The 23,863-nt window shown below is 40.3% G+C and overlaps 1 protein-coding gene across 1 annotated transcript in view; it reads left to right on the top strand.

Annotated features, from left to right (window-relative positions):
• The first annotated feature begins 12,654 nt into the window (after positions 1-12,654).
• nkd1 (NKD inhibitor of WNT signaling pathway 1) overlaps positions 12,655-23,863 on the top strand; it is a 30,678-nt gene continuing 19,469 nt past the window's right edge. The window contains exons 1-3 of the mRNA XM_026293316.1: positions 12,655-12,816; positions 12,932-12,964; positions 13,164-13,303. Coding sequence (XP_026149101.1) covers positions 12,792-12,816; positions 12,932-12,964; positions 13,164-13,303 — 198 coding nt within the window. The 5' untranslated portion in view covers positions 12,655-12,791. The remainder of the gene's footprint in view (positions 12,817-12,931; positions 12,965-13,163; positions 13,304-23,863) is intronic.

The raw sequence follows: 23,863 nt of genomic DNA, 5'->3' as shown, positions 1-23,863 counted from the left end.
TTCAACTATGCTGGCTGTCAACAACTCTGGCAGCTTGGAAGAGCTTTAGCTTTGACTCCAAATCTTAGCAGAGGGGCTGTGGTCGGCAGTGACAAAATCAGTTTGAACTCCTGTGTGGAAAAAGGGGTTTTGGATCAAAGCAGGCTAAGTGGGTCAAAATTACCTTGACCATCTGAGAACAGTCACATTTTGAAGGGGGAGGAGGGTAATGCAATGTAGAGGTTAGATTAACATTTTGCAGAGAAGATTCCTCCAACAGACGTCGGATCAAAGCAAAGTGAAGATTTTATTTCTTCTCTTTCTACATTCCCCTGACTCAGGCTTAATTTGGTAATTTGGCTGGTGCATTACAACAAGGTGAAAACGTGTTTACCTTTTCAGTGTTTGGATAAATGTGTGGGGCCTCGTTTGCTTTGCTTTCATTATGAAATAGAACGAAGAATCAAATATTTATTTAGGTCTTTAAGAATATAAATGTGCTCAATACCATCTCCAGTATCTGGCGCTGTAAACTTTTCAGAGTCAGAAATGCTTTACTGTACACTTCTGAGAGGAATTACTTCTCATTGGACACAACATGCTTTCATTTGGAAGATATACTGATCTGCAGAATTACAAACAATAGGCAGATGGGTGCAGTTGGCACACGAATGTTTGTAGAAGTAATGCAGTTTTTATATTTATGTTTTGTTATTTTTGTCTTTTTATCCATGCTACCTGCATGACTAACACTGGTCAGACTGTAGTATGGCAACAATTATTGGATGAATTGTGAAATTTTAAATAGGCATTTGTAGTGGTAGGATGTATCCTAATCACTGGGGTGATCTTTTCCTCTGATGCCACCATTTGTGGTTTTAAATGAAATATATTTAAACAATTTCTCACAGACATTCATTACATGTAGTTCAAATGACTTACTGTACACTGAAGTCTTTTTAAAGTAACTTTTAAATCAGAATTCTTTCTTTTTTTCCACTTTTTTTTGGTTATCTAATCCTAGGTTTGATTTAAAACTAATCTAACGGGTTTTTTGTTATTGGTCTCACATTACTTATAAAAGTCTGGATCAGTGCTTTCTCTTCTACCACCAGTGTGTGCTTTCGCGGAAAAGAAGCGAGCTCCTACTGCCTGTGCAGGCAAAAATGGTTTGGAATTGAGGCAGTAATGAGCCATGTCGGTTACTCAATGGGAGCTCTGCATGAGCAAATGGACAAGAGGAGAGGCGCCATAATAGATTAAAATCAGACAGAAGCTTGTATTGACAACTCACTGTAGCTCTTCCTGTGCTTTCAGCAAAATCACCAGGAGGGAACAAATACCTGTTTGCCTTCAATCCCTCCTGCTCCCGAGGACCTGTCAGCTCCATTTAGACCACCTTTAACTATACTGTAGTTGTGGTGTGTTCTTTTAACTCTTGGATTTGTATGAAAATTTGTTGAGTGTATATAAATGCACCCCCCCCCCCCCACGTGTATTATATATACACACGTGTATATATAATACATTCTTAAGAAAATGTTATGTAACCCAGACAAAATATTTTACTTTAGTGGAGGAATTACTGAAATCATCTTGCCTCCGTTCATTAGTAGTGGTTATTTCTGTTTTAACCTAGGCCGTGCTAATTCAGGCTTGGCCTTTGGTACATGCAAGGCAGTCCTTTAAAGACGGCTTGCTTTTGAAGCCTGCTGGTCGAGCTGTTCAAAGCTGCAGCTGTTTTTGGTGGTGTTTGACAGCTTTAATTGATGTTTATTTTGGCATCCAGTTCCATTCCTTTCATGCAAATGTCCTGCATGCAGTGAAATGGGTCAGGGCAGCACTAGGTGGGCACAGTTTGTGTGTACCCGTATAAGAGCAAAGTGCTTAACGAATTTACATTTTAGATCACAGAAGCTCAACAAGCAGAGCACAACAAAAAGCAGCCACACTAACGCTCAAACTGAAAAATTTGCTTCCTAAGTGTCTCTTTGATTAGATAATGGATGGGGAAAACACTACAGCATATTGATACATATTCTATTACAATGAAGCCTTTTCTTCAGTTTCCAGATCCAGATAACAGTGTTATAATTCTCAATTTCATCTTAATGTTTGTGAGCAAAATATCTCTCCTATGTGTTTCTTCCTTAAGATATTTTTATGAGGGTTTTTTAAAGGAAAATGTTTCTCCATGTTTGCTTTCTGTGTGAGCTCTCTTTTACTGCCAGTCTGCCCACCTGTATTCCTACAGAGAGGCGGTTGCCTCTCAGACAGTCTGGCTCACCGCATAAACCCTCTCCTCCTCCATCTCTCACTCCATCCCACCATGCTTTTCCCTACACCAGGACTGACATCACCATGGAGGCACGCAGGGGCCTCCTCATCTGCTCCCAATTACACCCTTGCAAACTCCTCCACGGAAAAGCCTTCAAACTGTTATGAAACTGAGAGGAACAACCTGAGACCTTAAGAAAACAAACTGATGACAAGTCTTGCCTGGCAAGGTGTGGATGTGTGTGACACTTTGCTTCAAGTTAAGGCATCAGAAAGGCTTAGATATATTATTAGAGGCAGTATTATGTATGTGGATGTGAAAATATAAAATGTTTTGACACAGTAAGTGAGGCCTGAATGAGCAGGCAGCGCAGGGAGAAAGAATGATGCTGTTTGTGGTTCTGTTGCCACTGAATCTGTGTGAGAATAAACAGGACAGTCCGACTGACTTGTATTTGAACCCCAGTATTGTACTTTGCCAAGTACATCGGAGACCGTAAAAATCCAGAGAGGTCAAAAATGAAATGACACAAATAGCCTTCTTATACTTGTTGCTGTTTTTGGTTGAACATCAACATCTTTTATCCTCTCAGATTTATCCTGAGCCATTTTTCAATTTTTCAAAAGCATTTCAGCTTTGATAGATTGAGGGAGATTTGTACTTTGTACTGAGAAAACATGCCTAATCTTGGATTAAACTGCACTACCATTTTAAAGTCAGGGGTCTGCGAGCAGTCATTATGCATCAAAGTCAGATACAGTAGAATGGAAACAACACAGATACCATAGAAGCCCCTTTTTAGTCTCATGTGGTTACAATTGCTTTTACATGTAGCTATTTTCATATTGTATTACTAACCTACAAAATTAAGTAGATATGTATTTTATCTTTCGTCATTAGTTGAAGTGAAGCCACTGTAAGTCTGTCAAGTGCTTGTTGGATCATAGACTCTGCCCACATAGACTCACACCCACATGTTAGCAGATGGGACAAAACTAAATAACTGTGTATACATTTGTGTATTTGGGATGACTGACAGTTTTGATTGGTGACCTGATACTCCATTTCTGGTCACTACTGCACAAAATGCTTCACAAAAGCAAGATGGTAGCAACTGTATCTTCGATACTTTGTCTTCACTTTTGCATTGTGACGTTGGTCTTTATAGTCTGTGGTTGGGTTATTTTCCTAATGCTGCACAATACTTAACCTGTGCCTAGCAGCTATTAACAACTAAGAATTATTTTTGGTAACTAATAACCATTTTGATGTGGCGTGCTCTGTGCAAGTGCAACCCGTATTTCAGTCGGCACCAATGAGTCTCACTGGTAACAAATATGTATGAAGTTGTTGGCACACAACTGTTGAGAAACAGATGAGGGTCATTGACATTGATAATCTTGCTGTGAGTGATTGTGCTGTGACCCATATTTTCTCCAGCTGTTTTCCAACATGCAAAGGGAGACAGACTTGAGCGGGCTCTATTTACCAATACAGTCCAAGTGCAGTGCAGCATTAGGCTGTCGGCATGTGTTCCATGGGTAAGAAATTTTACGTTATGGAAGAATGAATTTAAGCTAAAGGCACTTTTCTGGAGACGTGTATTTTGAACATTAACAAGTTTATTGTGGTCTTTGACAACAAAGTGGACAACTTTTAGCATAAACTGCAAGACCTAGTATAGCAAACAACATACAATTACATAGGTTGTTGTCAAATACTGTCTCTACCCTTTATGCCCCTGTCCCCACTGTTGCCAAGTAATGTCTTTCATTCTGTCCTGTTGGCATTATTTCATGCTTTAATTCGAACACATTATAAATTCATTTCAATTAATTTGAACTAGAATTTTTTTAAAAGGTCAAAGCCCTAACACAGAGGCAGACAGTCACAGACAGACAGTCAGTTAAATGCAGTTGTACGTGATAATGCAATATATAATGTTTCAAACGCAGTTGATTCTGTTTCATACCACATCACTTGTGTATTAATGGCCTATTGGTTTGGGTGGGTATTATGTAGTATGTTTTAAAGTGCTTGTACGCTGTGTCACTATACTCTTGTATTACTCATGTTCTCAATTTGTCTGTGCATCTGATCAACTTTGACAAATTCCAGTTCCTGCTCCAGTCCAAATTTTTCCCTGTACCAGTAGTGAACAAAAGGCACAACAGGATGACATCACTGGCCTCTATGGACCCTCTACACCCTATCCCCTTTCCTCTACCCCACCTTCAGAGTTGGTAGTTGGACCACCAGCCATCCAACAGGCCAACCTTTCTCTCTCTGGGAACACGACTTCATTACAGAGATGAATTGTCTTATTGTGAAGACTGAACTGGCCCCACTTGCAGGAGAGGCTGGAGCCTTGCCGGACATCGGGGCATAATGCGGTGACCTGGCTTCAGGGGTCAGTTCACCCACTGTTTGAAAAGCATCTCACATAACGCATCACTGGATGACTTCCCTCTTTTCTCAGCTGAGGGTCCTCTCATAGCCACAACAAGCACTGCTGCACAAAACACAAAAAGAAGTTTAGAATTTCTTCTGTTGATTTTTTTTTATTTTTTATTTTTATTTGATATTTTCCCATCCTTGTGCTCTCACTTACAGTACCTATACTGGAGCAATATTTCAGTGCTTGCCAGTACTTAGTATTACATTTCTGCACTTTTCAGCATGATTCTGAAGGTACAACCTCTTCTCATGATGTTTCATTAAGTGAAGAACCACATTTACTGGCCCTGACCAGTGTTGATGATGGAAGTCTGTTGGAAGACTAATGGCAATGTATATGAAAGAGTTTGTCCCAAGTCATGTGCAATGTCAGGTCCAACCAGCTCTATCAACTGGAAAACCGGTCATTTATTGTAAAGTAGACTGTGGCAGGTAATTGAAGGCTTGTTAGGGAGTCATCTCCTGGATGAAGCAGCAGTTCTCAGCTGTGGAGGACACAGTCTATGTATACAGGACAGTAATTCTTAAAATTGCAAGTTAAAAAAAAAAAGGCATATATGCTTTTTGTGGTTATGGCCTGGTTTACTTGTCTGTAGCTGTGTCAGCACTGTTGTTTGTGCTTTGCGCTAAAGTAAAGTAAATAAAGTGTTAGCACACTAACACATTATTTAAGATGGTGAACATGCTAAACATTATACCTGTGAAACACAATTACGTGCTTGTTGCTTTGCTGACATTAGCATTACAATTTATAGCTCTGTGCTGCTTCAGAGCTGGTGGTTTGGCTGTAGCCTTGTCTTAATAAACCTTTGTTTTAGCTGTGTTTTGTTTCCAAAACACAGCGTCGTTAATGTGTCATATTCATCAAGTGACACACACTGGTGAAGCTGTCTATTGCAAACACAGGTTCCATAAAAAGGAAAAAAATGGACTCTTGCTATAATTAATATGTCCATCCATCATCTCTACTCGTTTATTCCTATTTAGGGTCACAGGGATCTGCTGGAGCCTATCCCAGCCCTCTTTGGGTGAAAGGCAGGGGTACACCCTGCACAGTCCATCACAGAAAATTAATAGATGTAATATTTAAAAGCCTTCCGTAAAGAGTGGACCACATTCAAGTATTGAGACTGACACTTTAGCTAGTTTGGCTTGTGCCAGAAATACTGCTACAGGAGGAACTGGTATACAACAGTATATTATTTATTTATTCATTGTAACATACAGTCATTTTATACAGGTAGAAATCAGCCAGAAATTCAAATTGTTTTGTTGTTACAGTCCACACAGCTACAGTCAGAATTCTGTGGGAATGGATGTGAGCCAGCTCAGAAATGTTTTATTGTTGTGGCAAAATTATTTTAAGTGGTTGCTTTAGAAAGCAGCTTGAGGCATGCCTGTTTCCGTCGACAGCACTCTGTAGCCTTTGTCTGGTTAAATGATAAGCTTCACAAGATTTTTTTTTAAAGTAAACATGTAAAAAGAGCAATGTCAAAATACTTTCCCTGTTGTGAAATGTTTTTTGGAACAGTTCTGTTCAGACAACACTTCAGATAATACTGCATTTTTCTGTTAAGCAAGATCATTGACCACGTGTCTGCCAATGTACTTGCTGCCTTCTCATGAAAAGCTTAAAACAGGGTTGTGTTTCAAATTGTGTTCCAGTCACCCAGCAATTGCTCACCAGTCACACAGTGTAGATAAAGAATTGTTGCCACTACACTGATTCAGGGCTGAAGAACAGGGCTGCAGTGGCCATAGCAGTATTGATGTGATAGGCAACTTTGATGATGATGCTTTTTTTTTATCTACATAAAGATCCTTAAGGGTTTCCAACTTGGGATTGACTTATCACATTCTCAGCGTCAAACTCTATAGGAGCGATTAGATTACAGTCTTATTAGGATATGTTTTGACTTCTGTCAGTAGAGGTCTACATTGTGGTTTTTCATTTTTGTAAAAAAAGATAAACTGCCCTGCATTCCTGTGGCTCTAAAGATAAAATTGCAGAGGTCTGTGGACAGGAAGCCTTTTTGCAACAAGAACTGTGAAGCTGTCTCTGTCGGTCCGTGATTCTGAAACTGGCCTCTTTGCTGTGAAACATGCTCCTAAATATTTGGGTATTAGCTTGTCTCCTGTGTGGACCTCAGCCTCACGTCCGTCGCCAGATGCCCTGAAAATGATATAACACTATGTGCAATTTGATCGTTAATCGAACCCAAGCACAGAGTGCGATTTCAAAGCCTACTGAAACTATTCAAAACACCAGCAGCCTGCTAATGGCCCAGCGTAATGAATTCCATGGCAGTGCAGGCCTCAGTGTGTGGGAGACTCAGAGCTTAGCTAAACAAACCTTGTCTGGCTGAGTGGCCCCACTGGTGCCCGGCCCTATGGGGATGAGAGCAGCCTGGTCTGTCACAGGTCACTGGACGGGCTCAGTGTTAATGACAGCCTCATTTATCCTAGACTCACCATGACATCCACAAGCAACATCCCCCACGTAACACCTCTTCTCTGTCACAAAGGATAGGCTACTTTTGGCAAGGCCATTGTTAGTGGCTTAATTTGAATTGACAAACTGCATCTACATAGGAGGTTCATAGGAGTTGTGCTGGTTGAAGCTGATAGCAGAGATCACTACTCTTCCTGTGGTGGAAGTGACAGGCTCTGATTTTTTTTCTTCTCACTTCATTAACTATTCACATTTGCACCTTATGTGCAGATCACCATTGCCACTCGACATGAGTCCAAGCAGTTCAAAGGCAGCATTGCTTGGAAGTGTTCACGCCACCCCAGGAGTCGCCGGGCCTCAGACACCTGCGGAGTGGTGGGTGCTGAGAGCTTGGGCGTGTTTGGATCAGGGACTGAATTTTCCTCTGAAGATGAGGAAAAGGTTTATGGCACGCTCCCATGAGAGTGTCTCCTGCTCTTTGAAGCTCCTGTCTTGGTGGCGGCTCTTATCTTGGGAAAGGATTATTTTATCTCCTCTCGTTCCTTTCTTTCTCTTCTTCTTTTTCTTCTTCTCTGACTTTCCATCAACTCAGGTTTTTTGACTGATCTCTTAGGAGATCTTCTCCTTGGCCTTTCTCTTTCACTGCTCATTTCCAATATCCCCCTTTCAGAGTACGCCCTGCCCTCTTTTTACCACCACCCCCACTCTCTTCCCTCTCCTTCCTCTGTTGCACCCCACTCTCTTTTTCTTTTTCTCTATCTCTTCTATTCTACCCTTCCAACACATGACAGACTGTGTAATTAATGAGCATCATAAACCTCTCTTTCTATTAGCTACCCATTAGTAAACCTGGCAAGCCTGTCATTTTGGACAAAAACACACAGCTCCTTCATTTGATCCCCACATCAAAGGGGGAACCCCACTGTTTTCGGCTGAATACACTAATTGTGCCCTCGTTCTGGATGGGGCTACACCCCCACCGCTTCAAAAAAGTAGCTAGTGCTGAGTGCAGATAGTAAAGAGAAGTACAGAAGCAGAAAGCATTGATTATACAAGCTAAATTTGGAGAGTTTTGACACTGAAAAAATTACCAGTCATTCAGTGGCACAACTTAGTGTGTGTATTTATTTACACACCTTAGTAATGTAAGACACATTTTTAAAAAAAAAAAAGAAAAGTAGTAGGCTTAAGGCCATATTATGAGTGATTTTTGTGTTCTTTTTATGCTCTGAAGATAAAAGGGAATTTTTAAACGGGACAGTAAGGATTCCCCCATTTTACACCACAAACCAGTAATATAAGAGCTAAGATCAGCGATCTTATTAATATATGTCTTAGAATTTTGTGTTTCCGTCCTTTGGTTTTCTGTGCATATATTAAAATTTCACTACCTTCATTGAAATTTTGCAGCTTAATGAAACTTTGTGCTAATAGGACATAATTAAGAACCAAAAAAGCTGTGTGATTTTGAATTGCAAATGCAGTTCTTCAGTATTTGTCTGATGGATATGTATAGACTTAATGTTATTGAAACCACACTGATTTACACAAAATAATTCGAAAAATCAATAATTAGGTGTTTTTCTTTAATATTTGGATATTTAGAATAAAGACTCAAAGACTCAAACGTAAAAAGTAAGTAAGTAGCTGCCTCCTGCCAACTGCAGTAGTTCATATAAGGTGTTACCCAGAGTATATGTTTGAATTTTACTCCACTAGGAAAGTGTTTATGTAAAGAAGGGTTATTACGATAACAATTTACCATTGTTTCCAGGAATATTGTGAATCAAATATGCAGAAAGGCAAATGCATGCCAGGCTGTCTTTCCATCCTGGCAGACCCTTCGCCTGACACATCACATGCTGGGCCACCACAATAGGTTGAGTCACCACCGCTGCAGGAACCAACACTGTATTTCAGTCCCGATTGTCTTCTGCCCTTTACAACATCTATGGCCTTTTGTTCCTCAGCATAAAGGCAACAGTGACATGTCTGAGCTTTAAGTGCCCATGCAGCAGCTGCTCTTCTCTCTCTCTATATACTTCACATCCCCCTTCTCACCACCAGGCAACATTCCCTCCGGTGGACTCTCCAGGCATCAGACTCCTAACATTGTTACAAGGACATAAACACAGACAAACCATTACATCCTTCTGACACTGGCCGTCTGAATGCCCCCCATTATGTCTGTTTCCAGGGAGGAATTCTGGGTTTTATGGTGGTGGCAAGCCAGTGTTGGCCACCAAGGTAGGTGCTTCCCTGGGTCAATAAATACCTACATCAATCGGGCAGGTGTCTAGAGAATTTAGCTTTTGTTCTATGAAAGCTTTCCACCACAAAAAAAAAAAAAAAAAAAAAAAAAAAAACACAGCAGAGGCCAGAAGACACAATTCCACTGGATTTAACAAATGCTTCAAGAACAGCTGAATATTTACCTCATTTATTCTATGATTTAATGGTGTATCAAACATCCCATGATTATGTAGATTGATTGGAGGTTTGGGGGTTCATATCCCTGAGATGGAACTCTGGCTTTAAAGCCCTGCCACCTCTTCTCTCACAGGCATCAAAGGCAAAGTTTGGAAATGGGGCCTGCAAAACCATCTCTCCGTTGGCCTCTTCAAAGGACAGGAAGTGTGTCAGAGGGACAGCCTCCTTTCCCAGCAAATTCGGGCGAGTTGCTATAATAACAAGCTCATCTGTGTGTCTGTGGCAGAGTAGTTCAAAGGGTAGCCTGATTCCGCTTGGTACAACGTGTGATGATAGAGTCAGGGTCCAGTAACCAATGTTTAGTCAAAATGCAACTGGAGGGCTGCATTAAAGACATGTGTCTAGTGTACTGTGATATCCCTAAAGATATGTGAAATCCTTTCCTGAAAATTGTGGCCAGATTACATTTTTGATCTGACCTTTCCCAGAAATCATTCCAATGCATTTATTTCCATATGTAACCTTTGGCTATTAGCTGTTTATCTATGAACTCTATAGGCCTTTATGTGCAAGGGGTTGGCGTATTCTGACACGTGTGCCCTCTACGGAGGCTAAAACTGAATTTACAGTTGTGCATTATGCTATCCCTATCACAACTATGCACAAAAATGGTTACATAGCCTATGACATCAATACAGTAGATGACAGTGTAGCTGATATGTACCTTTTCAAAAATCCAACTTCGTGTTGCGGCTATGGAGACACCATGTGGGGGACACTAGAACTGTGACTGGTTAGATTGGGCTGGCAAGGTTTCCAATGCAACTGGAGATGGCTGAGGTTTTCAGTAACACAAATCCAACAAAGAACTGGTGCTCATCACCATCACTGCTCTCATAATGTGATAATGAATGTTGTGGAAATTATAATTAAAGCACTACACAAACCAATCATACCCAGTACAGCCTTCTTGTGTTGAGATGGTGCTGTCACTGGGTGAAATATGGCAATATGGCACCACATATCCTGATTCCCACTTGAGTTGCTTCAGTGCTTTTGCAATTAATACCTACAGCAAAGGAACATGCATATATCAAATAAGGTAACGTGTCACACTGAAACAATTCTGCCTTTAGACTTGTGAGGTGTGAAAAGAAACACAGAAAAATAACACAAATGAGCAACTTTGTTAGCAACTTTCTACTTTCCACATGTACTAAAAGGGATCTCTATCCCTAGTGTACTGGTATTTCCAGACAAAGAGTCACTTTCAAGAATTTCATGTGGGAATATTAACTTGGCACAAGGGAAGATTTCTGGAAATCATAAATTGGAAAATTGTTGCATTGACAAACCTTATGTGATCGTTACATGTGTTTCAATTCTGCAAAACCGCTTAAGGTGCATGTTGTAAATTGAACAAAATGTAAAACTGTAAACTAGTTTAATTTAATAATCTAGACACTTTGGTGTATTGGAAACATATGGCTATAGGTAGAAAAAACAGGTTAGTGAAAACACTATTTTGACTTCTAGATCGCAAAGGGCATTTCTAATTTAGAGTCCATAAAGGTCCCCCATTGTGTGGGCCATCTACTAAAATCCTTTCTTTGCTTTTACAGACATTTAATTTTAAGATTATTTCATAAATCTGAGTCCCCCTGAGATTTAAAATTTCTGTTTTTAGATGCAGCAACAAGAGTTGCTCTAAAATTAGAAAAATGTGTCTGTGGAATATTATTAAAATGTTTTAAATGTAGCATTTTTGAAGATGGACTTTGTAAAAACCGAACAAGACTTTCTGAAGATGCTGCAATAACAAGAAAAAAGCATAGCAAATCCTCATTATCTTTAAATTTAACACCACTGTGCATTAAGCTTCTTTTGGTAGAAATAATCAAGGAAACAGAACGAATTAATTTGATCTCCAGGAATTATTATTTGTTGAGATGATTTCCAAATAATCTCTAATATTTCGACTATTCCATGCAACAATATAAAATTTCATTTTATATTGATTATGACTCTGTGTGTTTTCCCCTTCTCATCAGATGATGCACAGCGTGTGTGTGTGCGTGCGTGCGTGCGTGCGTGTGTGTGTGTGTGTGTTGCTGTTACACTGGCAGGCTGGCATGAAATGGCACAGTGGCTTCTGTCTTTTATTATATATTTGAAGACTTCAAAAGAATCTTAGCCTGCTTTCATCTGCTGCCTCAGCCCAATAAGAAAAACCTTATTCTTATGTCAAAGACCCCAAACAGACAGACACATGCTGACCACAGAGCCCAATATGATATGATTCTGACCCGTCTGAAGGGGATTATTGCTGATATACTGTTTATTATTAAACTGAACAACTTTATATATCAAGAGATTTGATAAATGCCCTTGCTTTATCAAGGATGTTAATTCCTTCTAAATTATGGAAAAGACCTTACAGGTGAACCACTGACAATAATGGAGAGACGCCAAGTGCGTTGCGTGCACTTGCTTGCAGCCCGAGCTGAGGTGAATGGTTTGGCTCTTCTGCGCTCTGAAGAGGCAGGGAAAGCCTAACGGGCTCCGTCAAATAAGCCAGAAAAAGTCAACTAACACAGGAAGTTATGCCATTTAGTCCAGTTTTCATAATAAAAATATGACTGAAACATACGAAATTAATAGGACGTGGTCTTTTCTAAATGGCTGGGTTCGTTGTTTCAGTCTATCATCATTATCATCGTCTATATTAAGCTACCCTATTTACAGTAGGCATAAATTAAAATTAGCAAATTTCAAAATTGCAGGCTGAACAATCTTTGTGAACATGATATAAGATAGACTTTTATATTATAAAGTTATCATGGGCCCAGTGTTATACATGTTTATTTTTTTCTTTTACAATACAGTATAGCCAAACGTGTGTCGTCTTTATTTTCGATTTGATAATCAACATTTTGTTAAAATACTAATGCGCCTTATCAATGAGGTCTTTTATACTGAAAGCATTCACAGGAAGTCGTGCGTTTCGTTGTGTGTGTGTGTTTTCGGCGCACTGGATCAGAGGCTGGTCTGGCTCTCCAGTCGCGCAGTCCTGTACTGAGCGCAGTCTGCTCTCGGTCTCCACGGACGCTCCTCAGTCTGGATATCGTTCAGGTTTCTTTATTTCTTTGGATTATATTCCTCTAATGGTTTTTAACTCCATCTCGATGCACAGAAATGGGTAAACTGCACTCGAAGCATGGTAAGGTTTCTTATTCCTGACAACTGAAAACTGTGGCTGTTCTTCTGGGGCTGCGATACTTTCGAGTAACAGTATTAATTGACTCGTCTTTCTTTCTTTCTTTCGCTCTCTCAAGCCGCTATTTGTAAACCGAGGGAGAGCCCCGAAGGTAAGCGCACTTTCCTCCCCCCTCTCTCTCTAATTACTACTCCTGTTGTGTGGTTGTGATATTTCTCTGAGCATTTCGGTCAGTTTGCGAGCAAGCAGAGCAGTTTTCAGGCTCTGAGCTCATTAGAGTCCGACTCATTAGAGTCCGACTCTCTTCCCAATGAGTTTGTAGGTGCTGTTAACGCGCTTGTGTGTTCCAGGCGACAGTTTTGTAGTCAACGCCTGTTTGGCCAGGAAGGGACTCGACGACTGGCTCGTGAAGCAGAAATACTACTGCACGAGCTCTCGCCTCGAGCAACAGGACTGTCACCACAAGAATAACTGCGGTCTGTCTGCACGGGTGAGTACGACGCTGCCCACGAGGTTTTTATATTTGTGGCAAAGCTTGTTAATTATTTTTTAAAGTATATTTCTAGATTCCTCACCGAGCCTGTACGCATTTCACGTATTTACAACGTTTTTTTTATTATTGCGGTTTTTTTTTTAACTGCGCGCTTCAAAGCTTATTAGCACTCACATTATTACATTGAGGTCATGGCTAGGCTCCAGCTTAAGGTGTGTCCTTTGCTGAGGCAAACTCCAGCGAACCCAAAGTTCTGACACATTTTCCTCAAAACTTGGTGTTGGTGAAGAAGCTTGTAACACCGGTGGCGGGAGTAGGTCTGCGTGTACACTTTGTGATGCCAGTTGAAAATTTACGCATACCTGCAAAAGTAAATAGATAAAGCTCAAGCTCAAGCTGACACTCCTAAGTAAACCGTCAAAATTGTCAGTTCTGAGTGTATCGCAGTTTTCACACTCCTTTGGTAGAGCTCTCTTCTGATCATGTAGGGAACAAATGTTGGTGTCGTCTTATGCGCGGATCAGAGGGATTTTTTTTTAAGGTAACAATAGATCAAGCCTGAGTTGAAAGCATTGCAGTGTGACAGTTTGGTGACAAGTGTGGATTGTAAAGGCTGGGGAGAAATGTTGGAGGTCATGCCTGTTGTGTATTTTGGCATTGCTGTAAACATTGCTGTTGTTGTCAAGTGGGGAGATCCTTTGGAATTACTTCAGAGGAGCCTTAAGCCTCTTTGGTTAGCAGTCCCTTCCTCAAAGGCAGCGTGTTTGAGGAATTGGAGCCCATCAAGAAAAAGGAAAATCAGTTCCTCCACCCACGATCCTCACACTTTGAGCAGAAATGCATCTTTCTATTGGATGCTGTCCTGAATTTGAGAGCTGCTGAATTTTATACAAACGTAATGTGCCTATTGTAGTAATAATAATGTTGTTGTTGTAGTATAAATTTTGTGATGTTGTGTGTGTATGATTTTTGCATTATACTATATATATATATGACAGTTTCTTTAGTGGGTCATCATTTTGGAAAAACTAGAATCCGTCTTCCTTATTTGCTTTTTATGATGATAAAGCTTTTGCTCTTTTATATGCAGCAGTTCTTGTGGATAAGTTTAAACTTATTACCATGCAAGGAAGCCACAACTGCACATGCTGGGTTGGATTCTTGGAAACTGTGCCTTTGTTCTGAGGATTTATCACATGCCTGTTAGAGAAGGCAAACATAAAACATGAGGAAGTCTAAGGCAATGATTCCCTTTAAGTCAGGTCTAAAGTCCACCATTGTCTTGTCTTCTTGCGTGAGGTGTCTTTGATACCTCGGCTTTGCCTGAAGGGCCGCCATGGTGTTACACGGTGAGTCAGTGAAGAAATAAGCAGTGGTCCTATTACAATTGTCCCAATCTGTGGTGGCGTGTGAGTGTTTAAATCTAGTGCAGGAGTGTTGGAAGGTTATTGCCCATACATGTTGCCCCCATAAGATGTCAAAGTTGCTAATTCTGAGATGTTCTCAAAGTTGGAAAATATTTCTTCATATAGTAACAGGGTCCCACTTATAGCAGATGCTGCGTGTACAGGATGTTTTTTTTTTTTTTGGACTGGATGTATGAGAAACACCTGAAACTGTTTATTATCTAAATCATGTTGATGCTGCTGCAGCAGAAAAGCCATACCAGGGTACAAGGTTATTTGTGTGTTAAGTAGGGTGTGTATGCTTTGAACAAGTTAAGCATTTAAAACCCCATTATTATTCCAACACAATTAGCATACATTATTACGAGAAAAAGCAAGCATTTTTTGCTTACTTACTGAAACTGTTCATATGATTCTTTTGCCAACAAACAGTGGCGTGTGAAGTCTTGGGGCAGATGGAACAAGAGTCCCTGCTGAAAGGTTTGAATGTTTTTGAACAAGTCGGGGTGCCTAATGGCTTTTGTAGTGCAGAAGGAAAATTAATAGAAGAAGAAAGGTTTTTCCACCATGAGTTTTTTTGAGTGTTTTTCGTTTATGACAGTGAAGTGAATCCAAATTTATAATGTAATAATAATATATCATCTAACTTTAAAGTTTAAGCAATTTGTTTGATCATGTTTTTAAACATTTATAAAGTCAAAGTTTGTAGAAGAAATTTGTAGAGTAGAAAAATCATTGTTGACTGCTGAAGTGACACACATTGAATCAATCTAATATCCAAGACTTTCTTCATTCAGATTCAGCTTTCTCAATGGGGCAGTTGCACAATGATCTTGCCACAGATGTATTCACATTCTCATCAAGGTGGCACCAATTCTCCAGGGCAGTGTTGAGCTGTAATACGAGCTGTCAGTTCTCACACATGGTTCCTCGAGTTGACTCCATTTATTTTGTAGCTGGATAATCTCACCAGTAGGATTGAACTTGCATGTATTTGTGGTCCCATGAATTTTCACTGCATCCTAAATAAATGTCTTTATCACTTAGACACAAGAGTTTTTAGATGTGTGTTTTAACACTGTTGCCCTGCACAAAACCAGTGGTAGCTTTAAGTAGTTGTCAGCAAAGAGAGAGTAAAAAAATCAGAATTAAAACTGATTAAAATTAGTTTAAATCACGAATTATGAATCATTCTTTAAAATCAAGCTATAGTTGTCTGTGAAAAAAAAAACTTTACTATATTGTGTATCATATTGCTCTGTGACGTGAGTGCTTTCAGAGTTAAACAGACGCTAATCTATTCAGTGAAACAATACAAGTTAACTTGCTTTAAAAGCTGGCTATATTGTATGGGATACCTGGAGAGACAGTTATTTTTAGCCCGTTCTTTGAGCCCTCTTCCCAGCTGAATCAGGGTCAAGGAGAGTGTGGTTGGGTGTTGGCTGTGGGCAGTGTTTCAAAAACAAAAATCCATAGTAACAATAACAATTTTGCAGAAGTCACTGGTTTTTGGAGGTGCTCAAATTATCAGTTTGTTGACATTAATGTCTTTGTATTGCGATTGTGACAGACTAAGACTTGAATAAAGATCTACTTAATGATGTCTATGTGTGGACCCTGTAATCATTTGTAAGTTGAATGGAGTATTAGTTCAGTGAAGCAGACAGTGAGTGAGCAGTGTGGGCAGGTGGATCTGTGGGTCTCGACACATAAGATCCAGGTCATGTGAGCCTTGGCACACTTTCTCCCCTGTGGACAGCATGGTGTCTACACCTACCAAGAAATCTGATATGCGATGTGCACCCTGAAAAATTATGTCGTTGACATAGACATTGATAGCGATGAGGGCTTTAACAACTTATGACTTATGAAGTTCAAATTTCCGATGGCGGATTTATCAGATGGTTTCTCTTGTCATCAGAGGAGTCTGATGTGTTTGTCTTTATGTCCATTATGAAGTGAAACTAAAAAAGTAATTTATTTTAATAATTATTTGTCACAAAGTTACCCCATTATTGTTTTGAAATTCCCCTCCCCCTCTTCTGGTTCTCCCTTCTCCTCTCTCCGCCCTCCTAGCCTCCATCTGTTTCTTGCATTTACCCTGTGGCCCTGTGTTGGTGTGGCTGATGAAATGAGAGTGCATTTGAAGTGGGCCGCTCAGGGACGTGTTTGTAGATACACTGATGGCTCCTCCTCTGCAGTGAAGCCCAACCCTCTGTGTAGTAAAAACAGTCCCTCCACTTTACCTTCCCAAGTCACTGCTCTTAGAATTTTATGGGTCTTATTTTTTTTGTCAGCTGAACTTCCATCAGCTTGTCTGGAACGTAGACAAAAAGCAAAGGTACATCTGATGACAGAATGCAACTCAAAAGTGGATCACGGTGAAACTTCTATCCCAAACCCCCTTGTCTCACTGTTGGTTGCCAGCTCTTTGATTTTTTTTTTTTTTTAAGTAGAAAGGTGTTTTTGGAAGTAGGCCTAAAGCTTTTAAACACATTCACTCAGCCTCCAAGTCTGATAAAAGACATGACAGGTTTTGTGACCCCTTCATTTTTCGCTTCTGCTGTTGTGATTTTTCTCCGCTTGTCATTTTTATGAAGCAAAGGCCCTTGTTTAGAACCTGAAAGCACTGTTAAGATGCAGACTTCTCTTCCTCCTCTTTCTCTTCTTCTTTCTGTGTTTTCCCTGTGCATTTTCTTTTCCCACCGGCTGGCCTCTTGTTCATGCTGTGTGACGTATGCCCCACTCCCATCGGGCTCTACCCCCTCTGTGCTCCCAAGGGACAGGGAGCCTGTTGTTGCTCTTTGAAGAGGCTGAGAGAAAAGTTTGGAGCCACGCTCTAAAGAGAAGAAAAGCTTAGTCTTTGGGGAGGAGGGGTAGCACCTGGCCATAGTGGGCTCTGTGATTTTTTACCCCCTTTTTTTAAAATTTTCCCATGAGAAGGTGGGAAGTCTTGGGCTGATGTCAACATAGCTGGGGGAATGGGAGGTTCGAGGACCTGCAGGTGGCTTTAATGTCACATCCGGCATCATATATCACATAGATTACTAAAAGCTGGAAGAGTTTCTCCTGTGTGACAAAGCAGAGTGGAAAGAATTTCTGTGAAAGAATGATATTGGTTTAGAGTCAGGTAAATCTCAAACGGCATGTCGACATTTTGGTTTCCACCACGTTTTGGTGGATAAATTTGGGGGGTTGGGGTACTGTTTGAACGCTTACTTCTCTGTTTTCAGCAGAGATGGATGTGTTTATATTAGTCCTCTGCATTAACACAAGGAGCAGTACTGTGCTGTGCTGTTCCAACTCTTTCTTTTTTCTGTTACTGGTTTTAAGACATCTGCTCTGCTGTGTAGTTTTACATAAGGTCGTCAAAGTTATTATTAGGCTAATTATGTGTATTTTGATGCTGATAAGTGCCCTAGCCCAAGAAGTTCCCACATAGCCCTTGTGTTTTATTTTATTTGGATCAGTTGTGATGATTCCAACCAAAGTAAGTGCATGTTTTTATAATGTCATTAACGTTATTGTTGAAACGATAACATCAGCATCATCAGACAGAACAGCAGGTATTAGCTAAGCTAAGTTTGCAAAGCTAGTGTGTCTTAGTTTTTTCCACCGTCAAACAATAGCACACTACTTACAGCATTCAGGTGCCTTTTTATGGTAGTTGCGCCACTGTGGTAGGCCAGCTTCAAATGGCATATTTGGCACACCACTTTTGTCTTGACGTTCAGTTTAAAGTGTTCCCACACAGCTGAGGTCTTTGGCATTTTGCCTTCCCTTTAATTGAAGCGTGACGTTCACTGCTGTGAGATATCAGTGCATTTAAAAAGTATAAGTATATTACAAGAATGTACTGACAAAATATATTTTTACATTCAAATATCCAAATACCAAATTGAGAACCGCATACTGACACAAAGAACAAATATTTGGGCGTAGCCCTAAATAAGCAGTGATTTGTTTTTTTAAAATTTTTAAGTAACTTTCACTTGTATGTGTCATTACAAATAAAATTGTGCATATGGCACCTTAATAGTATGAGTGAATTGGTGTTCATGTATGTGCAAATCTGTTCATGCATGTGCATGTAAGTGTGCAGTATGTCTGGAGTCAGATGTCCGGATGCACTCCAGAGATCAAAGGCTTCAGTGGGAATGTGCTTAGAATCTCAGGGGATTAGCAGCTGAGATTGTGCTTTGTTTTCCCAAATATACGCTCAGCTCAGGATAGCTGTTGATCAAAGTGTCTCTCATCAGCCCGTTCACAGTTTCATTTAGACTGCAGGGTTTTGTTCTGCATTGATGGTGGCTTTTTTTTTTTTTAATACTGAGAAATAGATTTGGGGATGTATGTGTAGTCACTCTTATCTTGCCTTTCTTTTGAAACTGGACTAAGTGTGAAATTACTAAAGATAAGCTTGTTTCTAGTAAATAATTCATATAGTGTGACATTCTAAGCACATAATCAATCTAAATATAGAGTTCAATAAAATCATTGTTGAAGTAATGCCCACATTTCTTCAGCCTTTTGATGTGTGTTTATGCCTGAGACACACTAATGCCTTTTGAAAAGCTTCAGGAAAGTGTTTCCATTTTTGACTTAGTATTTTAACTTAGGAAGGAGAGCAATTAAGTGATAAATATTTTACCGGATCGATAATGGCTAGTTTCGTGCAGCCAGTGTTTGATCAAAGTTTTTTCCAACACTAGGTGATGCAAATTTTATATAATTCCTTAGATAGACTGTCAAACCCAAAACCCCCGAAAACCCCAAAACGAACATGAATGTCATATTTCCATCATTCTTTTCTACTATCACAGTGGGATCTGGGTGTTTCCAAAATGTGGGTGATCTACAGTTAGTACTTTGCTTGAATGCCTCCAGTGCAGCTGCTCTGTTGACTTGCTCTTCACACTTCACTGCCTGTGTAGACAGGGCATCAGGGCTATCGGTGTGCATGTGTGTGGGACTGGAAGAAACTCTAGGTGACTGGAGCTCCTGTTGGGCTGCTGAACTCCTCTGAGCTTTCTGTCGGAGCTCAGTGCCCATTTTAATCACCCACTTAAAAGGCTCTGCTGAAGTGGGTGTTTAAGTGTTTAAACCCTGAATAATTCTCTCTTGTTTGTTTATCACATTCCCCTGTGGGTTGCGCTCTGGCCCGTGCAGTAAGTGCTGAATAATTTTACTAAGCACTCAAAGTGGTGTGCAAATGGGTCGAAATCGACATCTGCATAGAACTATTGCACTGTTGTGGGGTGCGCAAATGAACAGGAGTGTCCATGCGGACTCAAACACAAATATACATACAAATATTACACTTTGGTATACCTTAATATGAACATCCATTAGCTCTGCCAATAGATGCAGAGTTCCAGCATGAAGCCCTTCCACTTTCTTACAAACTGGACATAGGAAAACACCAGTGATGGACTCAGCTTCCATTAACCTGTTGTATTTTTCCTCCTTGTATTTGAGAGTTTTAGTGACCAGGGCTCTAGGGCCACCTGAAGTAGATGGAATGGAGGAAGTGGATTTAGGTAAACAAAGTTGGGAGAGTATTGTGCCTCTCACAGACAGAGGTTGCAGGGCTCTTCAGTTCTTCCTGTGGCGCCAGGTCTGGTGGAGGTCTGGATTGTCTGTTAGGGGATGTTTTTGGTGGAAGGAAAGCCAAACAGAGGAGTCAGTCTACTGTAAGGAAAGCTGTCCTCCCCTAGTGTGTTTATGCACCACAGGTGCCACAAGCAAAGCAATACCTTATCCTCTAGATGTTTAATGGAGAAGGCAAACCCTGTGCTGCCTAAAGGGCCATGTGTCCTGTATTTTATCTTTACCATGATTCAGTTTTACTAACAGCAATCTGTAAGCTTTTGTCTTATTCTGAGGCCCACACAGGTCACAAGATGCTAAATGTGATGCCGTTTCTATGTACCTCAGTGCATTTAACACTTTTTTTTTCACTGGCATTAGTTATAAATGGTGTTATTTGTCATTGCTGTGGCCTTTATGCAGATGATGTGATTACTTAATTTACAGTCAAGACTACAATTAAAGCCAAACCACTAAAAGGGACGTGCTTTTACTTTTCAACAGTTGAGAATAAATGGACTGAACATGCTTTCCTGTTTTCATATATTATATGTATATGTTATCATGTATTATATATAGGTATAATTTTATCTGCTTTGCATATTTTTATCATTGTTAATGTTTAGCATTGTTAATGTTTCCATAAGGATCAGTAGTACAACTTGGTAACAGTTTGCACCAAAGTGAAGTACTCTTCTGCAAGTTCATTATGGTGAGCTGTGACACAAGCCACTAATTCCAGTCAGCTATGAATAGAAACATGTCTCTGGCACCAGTGTACTTGTATATAGTAGTTGAAGTATCTATTTCTGTTGCTGTGTTTACTTGCTTAGTTGAAACACTCTATAATTATAGAGATTTTAGGTCCACAGTTAAAAGGTCAGATGTGAGGGATGTTTAGAGGTAGTGGCTTGTGGCTGGAAGGATGTCTGATCCAAACATGCTATGTGTGTGTATGTCTGGATGATGTGTATGTGCACAGTCAGAGAGGAAGAATGGCCACCTTGGTAGTGAGGTCATGTCCATGTGGTCTATGTGCACACGTCAGCGGTTTTCATCACCACCTACCACATGGAGCTCGGTCCTCAATTGCAGTGACAAGGTTTAGTAGCTGGCTATGAATAAACATTACCAACATGTGCCATTTGGAGGAGTTGTAGAGCTCTCATTATGAAGATTTTATTTTGACATCTTATCTACAGTTGGCTTTTCTCTCACTATGTGTGCAGTGGCTGGACTCACAGTATAACTCTAACAACTGAAAAGGTTCAGAGGATCAGATTATGATATGAGTAAAAATCATTGTTTATTTTGTGCATTCCAACTTTTAAATTGTATTGACTGGATCAGATACTAAAATCCACATTAAAGAGAAGAATGATTCTCCTCTGAGATGTTCTTTTCATTAAAAACATTCCAACTTGAAGTCTTGTCTTTGTCTGTTGACTTCTCTCCAAGGTAACTTGCAAGTCACCAATATGTTTTAAGTAATATAATCTTATGAGCTTTTAAAAAACAATTGACTTTTGTGATCAATTGTACCAGCATGGATGTATACAGTTTTAGAGTGAGTTCCTTAAACTACAACTACTGACAGCCACTTCACAGAGGTATTTCTTACCATTTAGCTGGGGTAATGTTGAAGTACCTGTCACTTTCTTGCTGCCCTCGAGGTAGACTTCCTGACTAAAACCTTGTTCTTCCTACACTTTGCACCACTTGACACTGGCGTCTGAAGCTACCCAGATGACTGATGGACTGTCTCTCTTTAAAGAGAGCTTTGACTAATTACTAAGACCTTTTAGACAGTACACTAGACACACAGTTAAAACACTATGTTCAGACACTTAAGCATGTAAGCAGACATGATGCCATCCATCTATTCTGAATGAATAATCCATTCTATTTTTGCAGTAATGTTTGACACACACGCACACACTTTCTCAGCCCATGTCAACTTAGCATGGTTGTGCAAGGTTTTGAATATGAGGTCTGTCTCTTTGTGTTGGACTCCCTCTGCTTTTCTCTGTTTTTAATTTTTTCTCTGAATTCAAGCTATGGTGTTGTGATTTGTTACTGTTGTTAGGTGGACACCCCCTGTAAGGCCACATTTACACTAGACGATCCATATCATGCTGTAGCACATTTGACCCTCAAACTCCTGTTAGTTTAGTTAGTGTTGTTGTTCTGCACTGTGCCTGGGAACAGAACTAGAATCTTCTTTAAATCAGTGCATAATTGATAAAGGGATGTGAGAGGGCTGTCCCTCACAAAACAATTCCGCATAAGCCAAGGTAAACCAAATCATAAACTGTGTTGTGCTATGCAACATAAATATGCTCAGCCCCAGAGCGTTTTTAAGCGTAGTGTGAGGACACACCAGCAGGGGGGTGTGGAGGGGGAACAAATCTGCTTTGACATGCCACAGGGCAACTGTGCCTGGTGTGAGTACACCCTGAGTCACTCTCTACTAACAAATCTAAGAGAGAGTAAGCAAGCATTTTTAAATGAGGCCAGTGTTTCTCTCATTGTAGAAAATGAAAGAACACTGAGCAACTGGTGTCTGTAAATTGCTGGAGGGTAATCACACAGTTTGACTCTTGATCTTGACACCTTGTATCCTTCCCTCTCCTCCTCTCTGGAAAGATAAGTCTTTGATAAACAGTGTGATAAATGTTAATTGCTGTGGTTACACGTTTTTCAAAAGATAATAAAGGCTGTTACCTTGAGTAACAGGTAGGGCTTAGTGCCTGAGGGTCTGGCTGAGTTGTTAAAGCTTATCTTTGCAGGTGTAAAAGTTTTGTAAATGGGTCATTAAAGTGTTAGGCAACTTCACACCTAAAACACAAAAAAGGGAGAGGGGGATGGAGATTACTTCAGATCAGCATGTTTCTGAAGCATAAAGATGAGGGCTGTAAATCTCTGCTAATATTCCACTGAGCCTTTCAGGAGGCAGCCTTTGATGTGGGTGAGGTAATGTGACCAGCAGTGTTTGCAATGTTAATCTGACACAGAGAAATCACTGGTGGCTGTGCACAATCGCTTTATGAAAGGAAGGCATCCAATCAGGGTGCTGTCAAGTCTGGTAAAAAACAAATCAATTCAGAGAGCAAACAGCATGTGTACAGAAATTTACGCATCCACTTCACTAAAGTGTTTAATGGTCTGTGTGTGTGTTTGTCTGTGTGGAGAATCCCTGCATGACCTGTGTTATGTACTAGAGTTAACACAGTAAGCCCTCTGGAATGTGAAGTCTCCTCAAACCCCTCTAGTCTTGGTCTTGCTGACCATGCAGACTTTAATCATAGAGCAGCTTTCTGCAACCTGCCTGGTGATGGATTCCAATTCCATCCATCCATCTATTCATTCACTATCTATACCCACTTATTCCTAACCATGATCACAGGGATCTGCTGGAGCCTATCCCACTCTCTTTGAGTGAAAGGCAGGGGTACACCCTGGACAGGTCACCAGTCCATCACAGGGCCACATAGAGACAAACAATCTTACACACTCACACTCACTCCTAAGGGCAACTTTATAGTCACCGATCAACCTGACA

The sequence above is a fragment of the Mastacembelus armatus genome, chromosome 3 (genome assembly GCF_900324485.2).
Source record: "Mastacembelus armatus chromosome 3, fMasArm1.2, whole genome shotgun sequence".
NCBI classification, from domain to species: domain Eukaryota; kingdom Metazoa; phylum Chordata; class Actinopteri; order Synbranchiformes; family Mastacembelidae; genus Mastacembelus; species Mastacembelus armatus.
Note: the sequence above shows the minus strand (reverse complement) of the source record. Positions and strands in the feature narration are given on the sequence as shown.